The 15,989-nt window shown below is 40.4% G+C and overlaps 1 protein-coding gene across 1 annotated transcript in view; it reads right to left on the bottom strand.

Moving 5' to 3' along the window:
• LOC118370799 (activin receptor type-2B) overlaps window positions 1-15,466 on the bottom strand; it is a 67,545-nt gene extending 52,079 nt beyond the window's left edge. The window contains exon 1 of the mRNA XM_035755953.2: window positions 15,022-15,466. Coding sequence (XP_035611846.1) covers window positions 15,022-15,070 — 49 coding nt within the window. The 5' untranslated portion in view covers window positions 15,071-15,466. The remainder of the gene's footprint in view (window positions 1-15,021) is intronic.
• Window positions 15,467-15,989: the final 523 nt, after the last annotated feature.

A 15,989-nucleotide genomic window follows, 5' to 3' on the forward strand; every position in this document is an offset into this window, starting at 1 on the left:
ACTTCACAACTGGTCAAAAAATGATTGGAGGCGGCCGTTGGTAGAGAAATGAACATTCAATTGTCTGGCAACAGCTCTGGAGTAAACATGCCAATTGCACGCTCCCGCAAAATTGACATCTGTGGCATTGTGTTGTGACAAAACTACACATTTTAGAGTGGCCTTTTTTTGTCCCCAGCACAAGGTGCACCTGTTTAAATCAGCTTCTTTATATGCCACACACACCTGTCAGGTGGATGGATTATCTTGGCAAAAGAGAAACTCACTAAAAGAGATGTAAACCAATTTGCGCACAACATTTTAGCGAATTAAACTTTGTTCATGTGGAATATTTTTAGGATATTTTATTTTTGCTCATGAAACCAACATTTCACATGTCTAATTGACATTTTTGTTCAGTATAGATCATTGGATGTTGTCCACCCATTTCCCAAAGAGGGATCTAGAATGGAGTCTAAAAGCTTGATCTCTGCGTTTTGTGCTAAACAGTAAACATTGATAATGAATTACCATACTATGAAACATGGCACATATCTTCTGGAACTAAACGTGCTTCTACACCTGCATTGCTTGCTGTTTGGGGTTTTAGGCTGGGTTTCTGTACAGCACTTTTGAGATATCAGCTGATGTACGAAGGGCTATATAAATAAAATTTGATTTGATTTTGATTTGAAACACTTGGCTAATCCCATCCTACCGCATGTTCAGCAGGACTTTGAGTGCTGCGTATAATGTACAACGCAGCCTACACAAAGATAAGGCCCTGCCGAATATCATTGTTTACGTACCGCATTCCACCCATGCAGCTTTGCCCAGATAAGTGTTATCGGCAAAGGTAAACAAACGCTGGGGCCAGAACAGTGTGGCTTCTCAGCAGCACGCGACTGAGCGGGGACACTCACAAGCTTCCTCCCTTCTCACTTCAAAAGCTGGAGCTCACACTTAAGAAATAAGAGATTTGGGCACACAAGGATATAGCTATATTGGGACATTATCCAAGGCTTGGCAAGCAATTCCCATTTGTCAGCAAACTCGGCATGTTTCCCAGACCCAAGCAGAGGAAAATAGTTCACAAGGCCGTAGATACTGTGCAAATTAACCTATTTCACTTAAAAGTAAACCAACATCATCTCTATAGGCTTAAAGGTTGCCCATCCCCAAGCATGAGCATAGGCAATGACAGTTTTCACTTGGTAAACAACTAAGCATGAGGCCTCATTATGGCAGTTAGCTATGGGAGTCAACAGTGCCCCACCAGGGAAGGAAAGATAAAGATATAGGAGCGTTAGGACAAGGTTTACCTAAAAACTCTTAACCAGCCTGTTCACTTAAGATGACCCCAAACAACTGCAACCTGCTCTGGCTTATGCATTTCTGTTTAATGTAACAGCCTATATAAAGAATGGATAGGGGAGATGCTATTTATGCTTTAGCTTAGCAAATAGCTGAAACATCTGGCAGACTAACTGTAGTTACATTATCAAGAATAAATCAGTACTAGTGTGCTTTTTCCCCCCAATAGGCAGCACATCATCCATTTACCCCTACACAATCATCAAGTCAGCCGCTGTGTCAAAGCAAACATGAGCCATTTCCTTTCACACTGGGTATTTTCCTTGGGAAAGAAACTAGTATCGCTCACTGGACCACTGTGTACCGTTTATTTAGTGCCTTCAGAAAGTATTCACACCCTTTGACTTTTTCCACATTTCGTTATGTTACAGCCTAAATTGAAAATTGACTAAATTGAATTGTGTCACTGACCTACACACAATAACCAAGTGGAATTTAGGTTTCGAACATGTTTACCAATTCATTTAAAATGAAAAAGCACTGAGTTAATAAGGCAAGCCTAAATAAGATCAGGAGTTTTTTTAAATGTGCTAAACTGGTCCACCTGTTTCACACATGGACTGTGTGAAATAGTGTTTAACATGATTTTTAAATGACTATCCCATCTCTGTACCCTACACATAATTGTAAGTTTCCTCAGTTGAGCAGTGAATTTCAAGCACATATTCAAACACAAAGACCAGGGAGGTTTTCCAATGCCTTGCGAAGACCACCTATTGGTAAAAACTAAGCAGACACTGAATATCCCCTTGAGCATGGTGAAGTTATGAATTGCACTTTGGATGGTGTATCAATATATCCAGTCACTACAAAAGATACAGGCATCCTCCTAACTCAGTTACCGGAGAGGAAGGAAACCACTCAGGGATTTCACCATGAGGCCAATGGTGACAGTTACAGAGTTTAATGGCTGTAAGAGGAGAAAACTGAGGATGGATCAACATTCCTCCACAATACTAACCTAAACTAGAATGAAAAGAAATACAAATTTAAAAAACATTTGTTTGCAATAAGGCACTAAAATAAAACTGAAAAAAGTGTGGCAAAGAAAATGTACTTTATGTCCTGAATACAAGGCGGTATATTTAGGGAAAATGCAACACAACATCACTGAGTACCACTTCATATAAGCATGGCGGTGGCTGCATCATGTTATGGCTATGCTTGTCATCGGCAAGGACTATGGAGTTTTTTGGGTGGATACAAATAAAACAGAATATAGCTAAGCATAGGCCTGGTCCTAGAGGAAAACCTGGTTCAGTCTGCTATCCAACAGACACTGGGAGAAATTCACCGTTCACCAGTACAATAAGCTAAAACACAAGGGCAAATATACACTGGAGGGGCTTACCAAGAGAGTGAATGTTCCTGAGTAGAGGTCGACCGATTAATCGGAAAGGCAGATTAATTAGGGCCGATTTCACGTTCATAACAGTCGGAAATCGTTCTTTTTGGGCACCTATTTTTTTTATATACCTTTATTTAACTAGGCAAGTCAGTTAAGAAAACATTCTTATTTTCAATGACTGCATAGGAACAGTGGGTTAACTGCCTTGTTCAGGGGCAGAACGACAGATTTGAACCGTCAGCTCGGGGGATCTAATCTTGCAACCTTACAGTTAACTAGTCCAAAGCAATAACGACCTGCCTCTCTCTCATTGCACTCCACAAGGAGACTGCCTGTTACACGAATACAGTAAGCCAAGGAAAGTTGCGATCTAGCATTAAACTTATCTTATAAAAAACAATTAATCCTAATCACTAGTTAACTACACATGGTTGATGATATTATCTAGCGTGTCCTGCGTTCCATATAATCTGACTGAGCATACAAGTATCTAAATATCTGACTGAGCGGTGGTAGGCAGAAGCGTAAACATTCATTCAAACAGCACTTTCGTGCGTTTTGCCAGCAGCTCTTCGTTGTGCGTCAAGCATTGCGCTGTTTATGACTTCAAGCTTATCAACTCCCGATATAAGGCTGGTGTAACCGAAGTGAAATGGCTAGCTAGTTAGCGCGAATTAATAGCGTCCCTTGCTCTGCATGGGTAACGCTGCTTCAAGGGTGGCTGTTGTCGTTGTGTTGCTGGTTCGAGTCCAGGAAGGAGAGAGGGAAGGAAGCTATAAATGTTACACTGGCAATACTAAAGTGCCTATAAGAACATCCAATATTCAAAGATTAATGAAATACAAATGGTATAGAGGGAAATAGTCCTATAATTCCTATATTAACTACAACCTAAAACTTCTTACCTGGGAATATTGAAGACTCATGTTAAAAGGAACCACCAGCTTTCATATGTTCTCATGTTATGAACAAGGAACATTAGCTTTCTTACATAGCACATATTGCACTTTTACTTTCTTCTCCAACACTTTGTTTTTGCATTACTTAAACCAAATTGAACATGTTTAATTTACTTAAGGCTAAATAGATTTTATTGATGTATTAAGTCAAATTGAAGGGCATTGAAGATGAAACGTGGCTGGGTCTTTCAGCATGACAATGACCCCAAACACACCGCCCGGGCAACAAAGGAGTGGCTTCGCAAGAAGCATTTCAAGGTCCTGGAGTGACCTAGCCAGTCTCCAGATCTCAACCCCATAGAAAATCTTTGGAGGGAGTTGAAAGTCCGTGTTGCCCAGCAACAGCCCCAGAACATCACTGCTCTAGAGGAGATCTGCATGGAAGAATGGGCCAAAATACCAGAAACAGTGTGTGAAAACCTTGGAGACTTACAGAAAACCTCTGTCATTGCCAACATTGATAAACTTTTGTTATTGACCAAATACTTATTTTCCACCATTATTTGCAAATAAATTCATTTTAAAAAATCCTACAATGTGATTTGCTGGATTTTTCTTCTAATTTTGTCTGTCGTAGTTGAAGTGTACCTATGATGAAAATTACAGGCCTCTCATCTTTTTAAGTGGGAGAACTTGCACAACTGGTGGCTGACTAAATACTGTTTTGCCCCACTGTATGCATATTATTAGTAGATTTGGATAGAAAACACTGAAGTTTCTAAAGCTGTTTGAATCATGTCTGAGTATAACAGAACTTATTTAGCAGGCAAAACCCTGAGGACAAACCATTGAGATTTTAGTCACTCTTTTCAATGGGTTTTCATTGGGAATCCAGTTTAAGTTCCTATCGCTTCCACTGGATGTCAACAGTCTTTAGAAATTGGTTGAGGTTATTCCTTTATGTAATGAAGAATACAGCAATCTTGAACGAGGGTCACTTGAAGTGTACTGTTTTGATAGAGGCACGTGACCAGAAAGCTAGCTACAGTTTGTTTTTCTCCTGTATTGAACACAGATCATCCAGTCTTCAATTTTATTGATTATTTACGTTAAAAAAATACCTAACGTTGTGCAATACAAAAGTAGTTTGAAATGTTTTGGCAAAGTTTACAGGTAACTTTTGAGATATTTTGTAGTCACGTTTCGCAAGCTGGAACCGGTCTTTTTCTGGATCAACCGCGCCTAATAAATGGACATCTTGGATATATATATATATCAACAGAATTAACATTTGTGATGTTTATGGGTCATATTGGGAGTGCCAACAGAAGAAGCTCGTCAAAGGTAAGGCATGAATTATATTTTTATTTCTGCGTTTTGTGTCGCACCTGCAGGGTTGAAATATGGTTTCTCTTTGTTTACGGAGGTGCTATCCTCAGATAATAGCATTGTTTGCTTTCACCAAAAAGCCTTTTTGAAATCTGACATGTTGGCTGGCTTAACAAGTTCAGCTTTAATTTGGTATCTTGCATGTGTGATTTAATGAGTTTGATTTTTATAGTAATTTTTTGAATTTGGTGCTCTGCATTTTCCCTGGCTTTTGGACAGGTGGGACGCTAGCGTCCCACATATCCCAGAGAGGTTAATGGAAGCCACATTTCTCCAGTTTCAGGGACCGATGCCAATTACATAAGGCAAGCGACCGAGGCATTGTATACATTTCTTCCAGTGTTTGCACAACATGTTCTGAAGGACCACGGCAAGTCTCGTGTTGTGGGCAACATGAGAAGGAAATTTCACAGGCACTGCTGATCGCACTCACAGGTAGGCCCAAACAATTTCTCTTTCACCTCTCTCTGTTGGGTGTAATTTCCGGTTCTGAACACCACTATGAAAAATGAGACTTTTGCTTGAGTCACTGACAGAGGTGGCGATAAGAAAGGTCTCCCTTCAGCTATTTACATTGTACGGATGCTGTGTGTGTTAATTCGGTCATGGTCACAGCCCTACCGACCAAGCCATGTGCCTCGCCCCATGGACCTCCCGGTTACGACAGAGCCTGGGCGCGAACCCAGGGACTCTGATGGCACAGCTGGCGCTGCAGTACAGCGCCCTTAACCACTGCGCCACCCGGGAGGCCTTTCTACAATAAGTTAATGAGCACTTAACAAGAGACAGGCTGGAATTCTTCCCTAAAGATCCCAACCTCTGCTTGACTCCATGCTCTTTATTCATTAACACAACTATTCATATCGTGTTTGTGCAGTCATTTCCTAGAATGGAACAAAACGAGCAGAAAATCTTACATTGCATAGAAATCTGCCCCCCCCCCCCGGCCTCCCGAGTAGCTCAGCGGTCTAAGGCACTGCATCGGAGTGCTTGATGCGTCACTACAGACCCAGGTTCGATCCCAGGTTGTGTCGCAGCCTTGTCTCATCGCGCACCAGCGACTCCTGTGGCGGGCCAGGCGCAGTGAGCACGAGCCAAGGTTGCCAGGTGCACATTGTAGCCTCTGACACATTGGTGCTTCCGGGTTGGATGCGCGCTGTGTTAAGACTCAGTACGGCTGGTTGGGTTGTGTATCGGAGGACGCATGACTTTCAACCTTCGTCTCTCCCGAGACCCGTACGGGAGTTATAGCAAAGAGACAAGATAGTAGCTACTACAACAATTGGATACCACGAAGTTGGGGAGAAAAAAAAGGGGTAAAAATTCACAAAACAAAACAACAAAAAAAACTTGCTATGGAACTTTGGTGACTAAACCTTAAAACCTCTCACTTTGGGTTATATGAGCAGAATTACTGTCTTACCTCAATTAGCCACAAAATCCCTAGTCTGAAAGCGTATTTTGGATGCTGTGCCATTTCCCCCCACATGGACCAGCCCCCTAGCAATTTACATTCCAGGCAATGAGCTTGAGTCCCTCGCCATTTGAGTGACAGCTAGCAAGATGCAAACACAGCAGAGTGAGAGAGAGAGTGCAATGACGCGGTGCACATATGAAGCGTAGTAGCAATTTTCAGGAACCACCTTTGGCTCGTGAGTGCTACTTTCAGAACTACTGGATAAAAAGTATACATAAAGTACCAGATAAAGAAATTAAGAGTTGGGGAAACTAAGCAAAAACAAGATGGTGTAATTTATACCAGAAAGATTGATGATTTATGGCTTTCGGTTTGAGGGAAAAGCACAAAACCACACCCTTATCTATGGGCTCATACGGTCATTCTGCTTGAAAAAGCGTCTCCGAATGAGATTCTAAAGATGGTATCCTTTGACAAAAGTAGGCCGATGCTGTATGCATGGTGCCAAAAATATGCAAAGAGCTCAAGAAAATACACTACAATGGGAACGATGTACACCAAAACAAAGCTTATCTTTTAGCTAAATACACTAATATAAGGTCGACCGATTATGATTTTTCATTGGACGATTTATTTATTTTATAATAATGATTACAATACTGAATGAACACTTGTTTTAACTTAATATAATACATCAATAAAATCAATTTAGCCTCAAATAAATAATGAAACATGTTCAATTTGGTTTAAATAATGTAAAAACAGTGTTGGAGAAGTAAAAGTGCAATATGTGCCATGTAAAAAAGCTAACGTTTAAGTTCCTTGCTCAGAACATGAGAACATATGAAAGCTCGTGGTTCCTTTTAACATGAGTCTTCAATATTCCCAGGTAAGAAGTTTTAGGTTGTAGTTATTATAGGAATTATAAGACTATTTCTCTCTATACCATTTGTATTTCATTAACCTTTGACTATTGGATGTTCTTATAGGCACTTTAGTATTGACAGTGTAACAGTATAGCTTCAGTCCCTCTCCTCGCCCCTACCTGGGCTCGAACTAGGAACACAGACAGCCACCCTCGAAGCATCGTTACCTATCGCTCCACAAAAGCCGCGGCTCTTGCAGCGCAAAGGGAACGGCTACTTCAAGGTCTCAGAGCGAGGGACGTCACCGATTGAAACGCTATTAGAGCCCACCCCGCTAACTAGCGAGCCATTTCACATCGGTTCCACCAGCCTAATCTCGGGAGCTGATAGGATTGAAGTCATAAACAGCGCAATGCTTGAAGCATTGTGAAGTGATGCTGGCAAACTGAGGAAAGTACTGTTTGAATGAATGCTTACGAGCCTGCTGCTGCCTACCACCGCTCATGCAGACTACTCTATCAAATCATAGACTTAGTTATAATATAATAACACCGAAGTCATTAAATGGTCAAATCTGGAAACTATGATTTCTATATATTCTAAAACGTTTATTCTTCAGTGAAATACGGAACCTTTCCGTATCTTATCTAAGGGGTGGCATCCCTAAGTCTACATATTGCTGTTACATTGTACAACCTTCAATGTTGTCATAATTAGGTACAATTCTGGACAATTCATTAGTCTTTGTTAGGAAGAAATGGTCTTCACACCGTTTGCAACGAGCCAGGCAGCCCAAATTGCTGCATATACCCTGGCTGCTTGAACGGAACGCAAGAAAAGTGTAAAAATGTCCCTAGTTCAAAGAAATTCATGTTAGCAGGCAACATTAACTAAATATGCAGGTCTAAAAATATATACTTGTGTATTGATTTTAAAGAAAGGCATTGATGTTTATGGTTAGGTACACATTGGAGCAACGAAAAGTGCTTTTTTCGCGAATGCGCACTGCATCGATTATATGCAACAGCAGGACACGCTAGATAAACTAGTAATATCCTCAACCATGTGAGGTTAAGATTGGTTGTTTTTTATAAGATAAGTTTAATGCTAACAAGCAACTTACCTGCCACGGGCTCCTCGTGGAATGCAATGTAAGGCAGGTGGTTAGTAACCGGAAGGTTGCAAGATTGAATCCCCGAGCTGACAAGGTAAAAATCTGTCCTTCTGCCCCTGAACAAGGCAGTTAACAGTAAAATATATATATATATATATATGTATTTTTTTAATGATTATTTTATTTATTTATTTTTAATCGCCGTCCAAAAATGCCAATTTCCACACAAAGGTATGTGGAGACAGCCCTTCAAATGACTGGATTTGGCCATTTATTTTGCTGACAGATGTATAAATAAGATGCATGTGTCCACATACTTTTGGTCATGTAGTGTTTGTATATTACACCCTACATTTTTTATATATATATATATATATATATATATATATATATATATATAAATAAATCTACTTCTGTGGAAAAACATCATGCTTCAATACTAGACTGTGGAATTACAGTAACAGCTGTCCCGACAAACATATCTGGCCTATTCTCACCCAAACAACTATGCAATGAATCTCCTACAGCTCAACATCTTTAATCCAAGGCAAGGGGGGAATACACACTGTCACTTTAAATCCCTTCTCCTGCTAGAGGCTACCCATCCCCCATTTCCCAGTGTTTTCCTCCCCATTTCCTGTCCATGCACAATAGACTGTATCCATATAATACATGAATTCCCCTGTAAATACGGGGACGATATGCAGTAACTAGTAGAGATGTTTCTAAGGCAGAAAACAGATGAGCGGGTTAAGCAGTGGCCATTACAACTCAGGAGTAATCCACCCTAGCAGAGCCACCCCTCCCCCATTTCCACTAGACCATGTGGCCGAACCTTAGAAAATCCAGCACAGCACACACACCATTGTTACGGATTCAGTAAAGCTGCGATGAGAGAGCACTAACAGCATTCCAAGCCCTGCTCTCACTAACACACACACACACACTAACGGATCGGTGGGCAAGGCCAATCTGCACGGGGGGGGGGGAGCGCGCAGCCCCTGCCTCAGTTGACACTGTGCGATCATAGGCGATACCAGGACAGTCACAGACTCTCCTCAACTCAGCAAAAGCCAATGAATCGACAGGAGTGAGGAAAGATGCTATGACTCGGGGTCAGCATCTCCTCCTAGTAGCGAGAGAGCGAGAGCAAGCGAGCCATTGGCAGGGATCCGGCTTCCTTTGTCTCAACAGAGTGGATTACCAGTTGATAAGAGCAGAGGACCAGAGCTGCATTCTACTACCTCTGCTGCTAGCCAGGGAGCCACAGAATGCACTCAGTGAGACCATTACACAATACATCCAGCGCAGTGAAAACAGCTGGTTTTATGCCACCACCCCACCCCCACAAAAGCATTTACTATTCTGGCTCCCAATGGTCTAGCAGCTGTTATTTGGCATGTTTCATTACAATGACTTGTCTCTTGTGATCGACTTGTGCAGAATAGGGAGAATACATTTGAATGTTCAATAGTAGCCAAAATGTTGTTGTGTATTGGCGTGACCATACAGCATAGGACTATAATGTTGTGGTTGTGTATTGGCGTGACCATACAGCATAGGACTATAATGTTGTGGTTGTGTATTGGCGTGACCATACAGCATAGGACTATAATGTTGTTGTTGTGTATTGGCGTGACCATACAGCATAGGACTATAATGTTGTGGTTGTGTATTGGCGTGACCATACAGCATAGGACTATAATGTTGTGGTTGTGTATTGGCGTGACCATACAGCATAGGACTATAATGTTGTTGTGTATTGGCGTGACCATACAGCATAGGACTATAATGTTGTTGTTGTGTATTGGCGTGACCATACAGCATAGGACTATAATGTTGTTGTTGTGTATTGGCGTGACCATACAGCATAGGACTATAATGTTGTGGTTGTGTATTGGCGTGACCATACAGCATAGGACTATAATGTTGTGTTGTGTATTGGCGTGACCATACAGCATAGGACTATAATGTTTTGTTGCTTGCAAGAAACCAAGGGTATTGTCATTGACCTATCAAATAGGGTTGGGCAGTATACCGTATCTCGGGGTATTTTGAAATATATACGCAATTGGAAAATCATACCGAGGGGGTGGGTGTGTATAAGATACACACAAACAACCGTTCAAAAGTTGTGTCACATAGAAATGTTTTCCATGAAAACATACATGAAGAGATAAGTTATAAATAATGATATTTTTATTGAAATTATATTTTTATTGAAATAATAGTATCCTTCAAACTTTGCTTTCGTCAAAGAATTCTCCATTTTCCACAATTACAGCCTTGCAGAACTTTGTCATTCTAGTCAATTTGTTGAGATAATCTGAAGAGATTTAAAATCAAATCAAAGTTTGTCACATGCGCCAAATACAACAGGTGTAGTAGACCTTACAGTGAAATGCTTACAGGCTCTAACCAACAGTGCAATTTCTAAGTTAAAAAGGGTATTAGTTGAACAATAGATAAGAAATAAAAACAGTAAAAAAGTGAAAACTAACAGTAGCGAGGCTAAATACAGGCACCGGTTTGTCAGGCTGATTGAGGTAGTATGTACATGAATGTATAGTTAAAGTGACTATGCATATATGATAAAAAGAGTAGCATCAGCGTAAAAGAGAGGTTGCACACAATGCAAAGAGTCCAGGTAGCCATTTGATTACCTGTTCGGGAGTCTTATGGCTTTGGAGTAAAAACTGTTGAGAAGCCATTTGGTCCTCGACTTGGCACTCTGGTACCACTTGCCATGCGTTAGTAGAGAGAACAGTCTATAACTGGGGTCTTTGACAATTTTTAAGGTCTTCCTGACACCGCCTGGTGTAGAGTTCCTGGATGGCAGGCAGCTTAGCCCCCATGATGTACTGGGCCGTACGCACTACCCTCTGTAGTGCCTTACGGTCAGAGGCCAACCAGTTGCCATACCAAGCAGTGAAGCACTCCTCCAGCATCTTCTCACTTTTTCTGTGTCTCACAAAGGTTCTTGTTTGAGATCAGAACACCTCAAAACAGATTTGTCTATCCAGAGTTAAGACCCAGAGTTACCTCTGTTGCAGAGGATAATTCATTAGTTACCAGCCTCAGATTGCAGCCCAAATAAATGTTTCGCAGAGTTCAATTAACAGACACATGTGAACATTAACTGTTCAGAGGAGACTGCTTTAAAAATCAGGCCTTCATGGGTAAATTGTTGCAAAGAAACCACTACCAAAGGACACCAATAAATGTAAATGTAAGAAGAGACTTGCATGGACCAAGAAACACAAGCAATGGACATTAGACCGGTGGAAATCTGTTGTTTGGCCTGATGAGTCCAAATTTGAGATTTTCGGCTGCGTCTTGTGAGACGCAGAGTAGGTGAACGGATGATCTCCGCATGTATAGTTCCCACGTGAAGAATGGAAGAGGTGGTGTGATGGTGCTTTGTTGGTGACACTGCGATTTATTTAGAATTCAAGGTACACTTATCCAGCATAGCTACAACAGCATTCTGCAGCAATACGCCATCCCATCTGGTTTGCGCTTAGTGGGACTACCATTTGTTTTCAACAGCACAATGGCTCAACACACCTCCAGGCTGCGTAAGAGCTATTTGACCAAGTAGAGTGATGGAGTGCTGCATCAGATGACCTGGCCTCCACAATCACCCAACCTCAACCCAATTGAGATGGTTTGGGATGAGTTGGACCGCAGAGTGACGGAAGGGCTCCCGAGTGGCGCAGCAGTCGAAGGCACTGCATCTCAGCGCAAGAGGCATCATTGCAGTCCCTGGTTTGAATCCAGGCTGTATCACATCGGGCCGTGATTGGGAGTCCCATAGGGTGGTGAATAATTGGCCAAGCGTCGTCCGTGTTTGGCCGTCATTGTAAATAAGAATTTGTTCTCGGCTGACTTGCCTAGTTAAATAGTGCTTAAATGTAAATAAAATGTAAAAGCAGCCAACAACTGCTCAGCATGTGGGAACTCCTTCAAGACCGTTGGAAAAGCATTCCATGTGAAGCTGGTTGAGAGACTGCCAAGAGTGTTTAAAGCTGTCATCAAGGCAAAGGGTGGCTCCAAGCATTTTGCACACACCTGCAATAACGTTGGCTAAACACGTGTATGTGCCAATAAAATTTGATTTGACTTTGAAGAATCTAAAATACATTTTGATTTGTTTAACACTTTTTTGGTTACTACATGATTCCATGTGCTATTTCATAGATTTGATGTCTTTACTATTATTCTACAATGTAGAAAATGGTAAAAATATATATATATAAAAAAACCTGGAATGAGTAAGTATATCCAAACTTGGCTGGTGGCCTATATCTATTTAAGTTGCGCCAGATAACGTTAGCAAAACCCAGCTGGAGAGAATGTTAACTTTCCAGGATCAAGTTTCTTGGTAAGAGCAGCAAAAACAATCACCTCCTGGATTAAGATCTTGCCATCTCATTTACTTTTTTTGTGAGTGCTGCAACCTGAATTTTGAGATGTATACGTAACTTTAGCTGGGTTGTCATCCGTCTTAGTAGTGAATGTTTGCATGCGCTCCTTAGCATTTACCTAGCATCCACTATGGGGATTCCATACTTGCTATCATTTCGTTATTGTTCTGGTAGGCAACGTTTTTTGGGATGTTTTTGTTTTTCGTGTGGGGGAAAAAAAGGAAGCAAGCCCTGCCGGTAATACCGTCTATCCCAGGATGGCACAGGCACAGTATGAAAATCTGAATACTGCACAACCCTTCTAACAAATAACTAGTGATATTTACGATTAGATGGTTGAAGGGATTACGATTTTTGACTGGCTTTGCTTTCAGTGTGAAAACCATAGTAAGCAACAGGCGTAGAGGCATTTGAACTGGGTGAGTAAGTACCATATACAAAAATAAATCCTTAATCAGTTCAAAGTTATTCAGAAAGAAATGGAACTGACTTTGACTGTATTCAGCTGAAATGTCATGAGATACAAAATAGCTGGTCCCACGTGCTGAGAAAAGTCCTGTGGGTTTCCCACAACCACACTTATCAAACACTCCTTGTATTAAATTGTAGGTTACTGAAAACCTCATGACATAACTGAATCTTGAAACTCATTCATGAATAGAAATAGTAAAATAATAACAGTGGCTATTCTGTCAAATTCTATTTTTGTTTTGAAGCAATAACCATTTTCCTTTTCAATCAAAGTCTGAAGAGTGCAACAACTATGGCACCATAATCAAATAGCAGACTACCCGTCATTCACAACAAATCTTGGAATTAGAAAATTGCAGAAATTCTAAGAACTACTAAGGTGAAGAGACGTAAAATGAAACAATATCAGCACTTCAATATGTAGGCTAAACAAGTCACTGTAGAATGTATTGGCTAAGTATCAAGAATTGCCACTTTAACCAATTACCAAAATATCAGAGATGTTAGGATAGTGTTTGACAACAATCATGCAGCCAAATGACAAATAACTTGTCTGACTGGGATGAGTGGTAACCATAACCATACACAAACAGATTCATTAACGTATCTACATTTCAGGTAAAAATAAATAAATCATTTTATTTCAGCAAAAGCGAAAATAAACACAAGAGCCATTTTCACCCCAACCCCATACGTACCCCTCCCCCAAAGTCGACTAAACAAGGAGGGAACTACACAACAAAGCAGCAGTGATAAACAAATTGCCAAAAATGAAATCTGCGAACCTACAGGTATATAGGCCTAAATGTATGCGTCACTGAACTAGATAATGAGGACATGAACAATAACATTTTGCGTGGAAATCCAGAGTAGAATGCTAAATTTAAAAAAAATATATATATAGTTATTTGGAGTACTCATCCTACTGCTCTGAGAGAATGTATGCCAAAAAATACATTAATTACCAATTAGGCTACAAGTGATGTGGGCTGTGCGAAATAAGTGGAATTCTAAGCATCATTCACATCAATTTCAACACCTCTGTCAGCGCGCTTCAATGGAGATTGAAGATCTATCATGTGGTTTAATTTAGTCTACACAGGTCAAAATACACTGATAAGTCTGATACACGTGTAAACACTTCCAAATGCATCACATTGTGTTTCTCAAGCTATGCATTCCTAATAGAGTCGTAAACACTTCTAAAGCAACGATATCTTTGCAACATATGAGGCCACATGACTTCATCGTAGGCTTTTTTTTTTACGGTCCTGCTTTCACATTTCAGCCAAATACGATAAGCTGTCGTTCAAATAAATGCGACACTTATATTTTAATGACTAATCATTGAAGATTGTTATAGGAAATGTATCAAACTCATTGGAAATTGTATGTTGTCGCGAATTACTTATTGATCTACAGTGAACCAATGCACCGAAAAGCTTAAATAACCTTTCGCATCAATACTCAAAATAACAAACATACAAAATGCTACCCATTTAATTATTGCCTTAGCTATTGTAATGCCATTAAATGTGTCATTTTTGTACCATTCGATAGAGCCAATATCAATAGTCAAGTGACTACCTACAGCACGTTATCCCTGGTTTGGGTACATTAGAATAATCAGAATTTGTGTTCTGCTTTTCTGTTAGTGTGAAATCACTGAATACGTTCTGATTGCCAATTCAAACCATAAGAGTAAGCGATAGCCTATTACATAAATAGGGTGCTTACCTGCACAAAAAGTTCCCAGAAGTGCAAAAGTCAGACAGGAAGCAAACATATTCCTTTAATTAAAAAGAAACACACCAGATGTTCTCCTTTTTAACCTATTTTCCTTTGCGAACATTTAAAAAGATGATAGCACAACACAACGAGCCAAATGTCCCAAGGCCTTCGATGTCCACAGCACCAAGAGTTTGCGTTGCTTTTGTGTGTACAGCCCCCCAATGCAACAAAATTGCACGGGCTAAAAACAAGTTTTAAATATAAACAAATCCATTGGGAAAGGGTCGGTCGAATCCAGGATGTAAAATCGACAGGGTAAAATAAACTCGATGTTTCAAAGAAACAATTTTCTCGCTCCGCGGTGCGCGTTAACCTTTTCTACTGTGTAGTGGTGAATGGCTGAGGACAGGGTCCGATATTCACATGCAAGAAACTGAACTGAGTCCAAAATGGCTTCTGAGAGGGGGAGTAAGCCAGAGTAAGCACAGTCAGTGGGAAAACCCGGATGTTTAAATACAAAGACAGGAACACAATCAAAGAGGCATGGGTAGGGAGGGAGTGCAGCAATGTTGGAGCTTTAACCAATGCTTTAATTTCAGTTAATATACTAGACAAGAAGTACGACTTAGAAAGGGAATTAAATTATACACATTGGTAAAGGTCAACAGGCAAAACAATAAAATAATAATATTAATATTGCTGATGCCCACATCTAAACACAAGCCTATTTTTGGCTTTAGAACAACAGTGCTTGGAAAGGAAACCCTGGGTCTTTTTTTCTGGAAAATGCTGTACACTTTTCGTTCTGCTATTAAGGTAAGTCTGCTTTCATGATATGGTTATTTACCTTAGAGATACAACATTCTGGAAAAAAGGTTAAATTGCTAACAATGCCAGATAATGATGTAGCCTATAATGTATGTTAGCATTTTAATTATATATAAAGCCATAGGCCTATAGCCATATATAAAGCC

The sequence above is a fragment of the Oncorhynchus keta genome, chromosome 4, assembly GCF_023373465.1.
Source record: "Oncorhynchus keta strain PuntledgeMale-10-30-2019 chromosome 4, Oket_V2, whole genome shotgun sequence".
Lineage (NCBI taxonomy): Eukaryota > Metazoa > Chordata > Actinopteri > Salmoniformes > Salmonidae > Oncorhynchus > Oncorhynchus keta.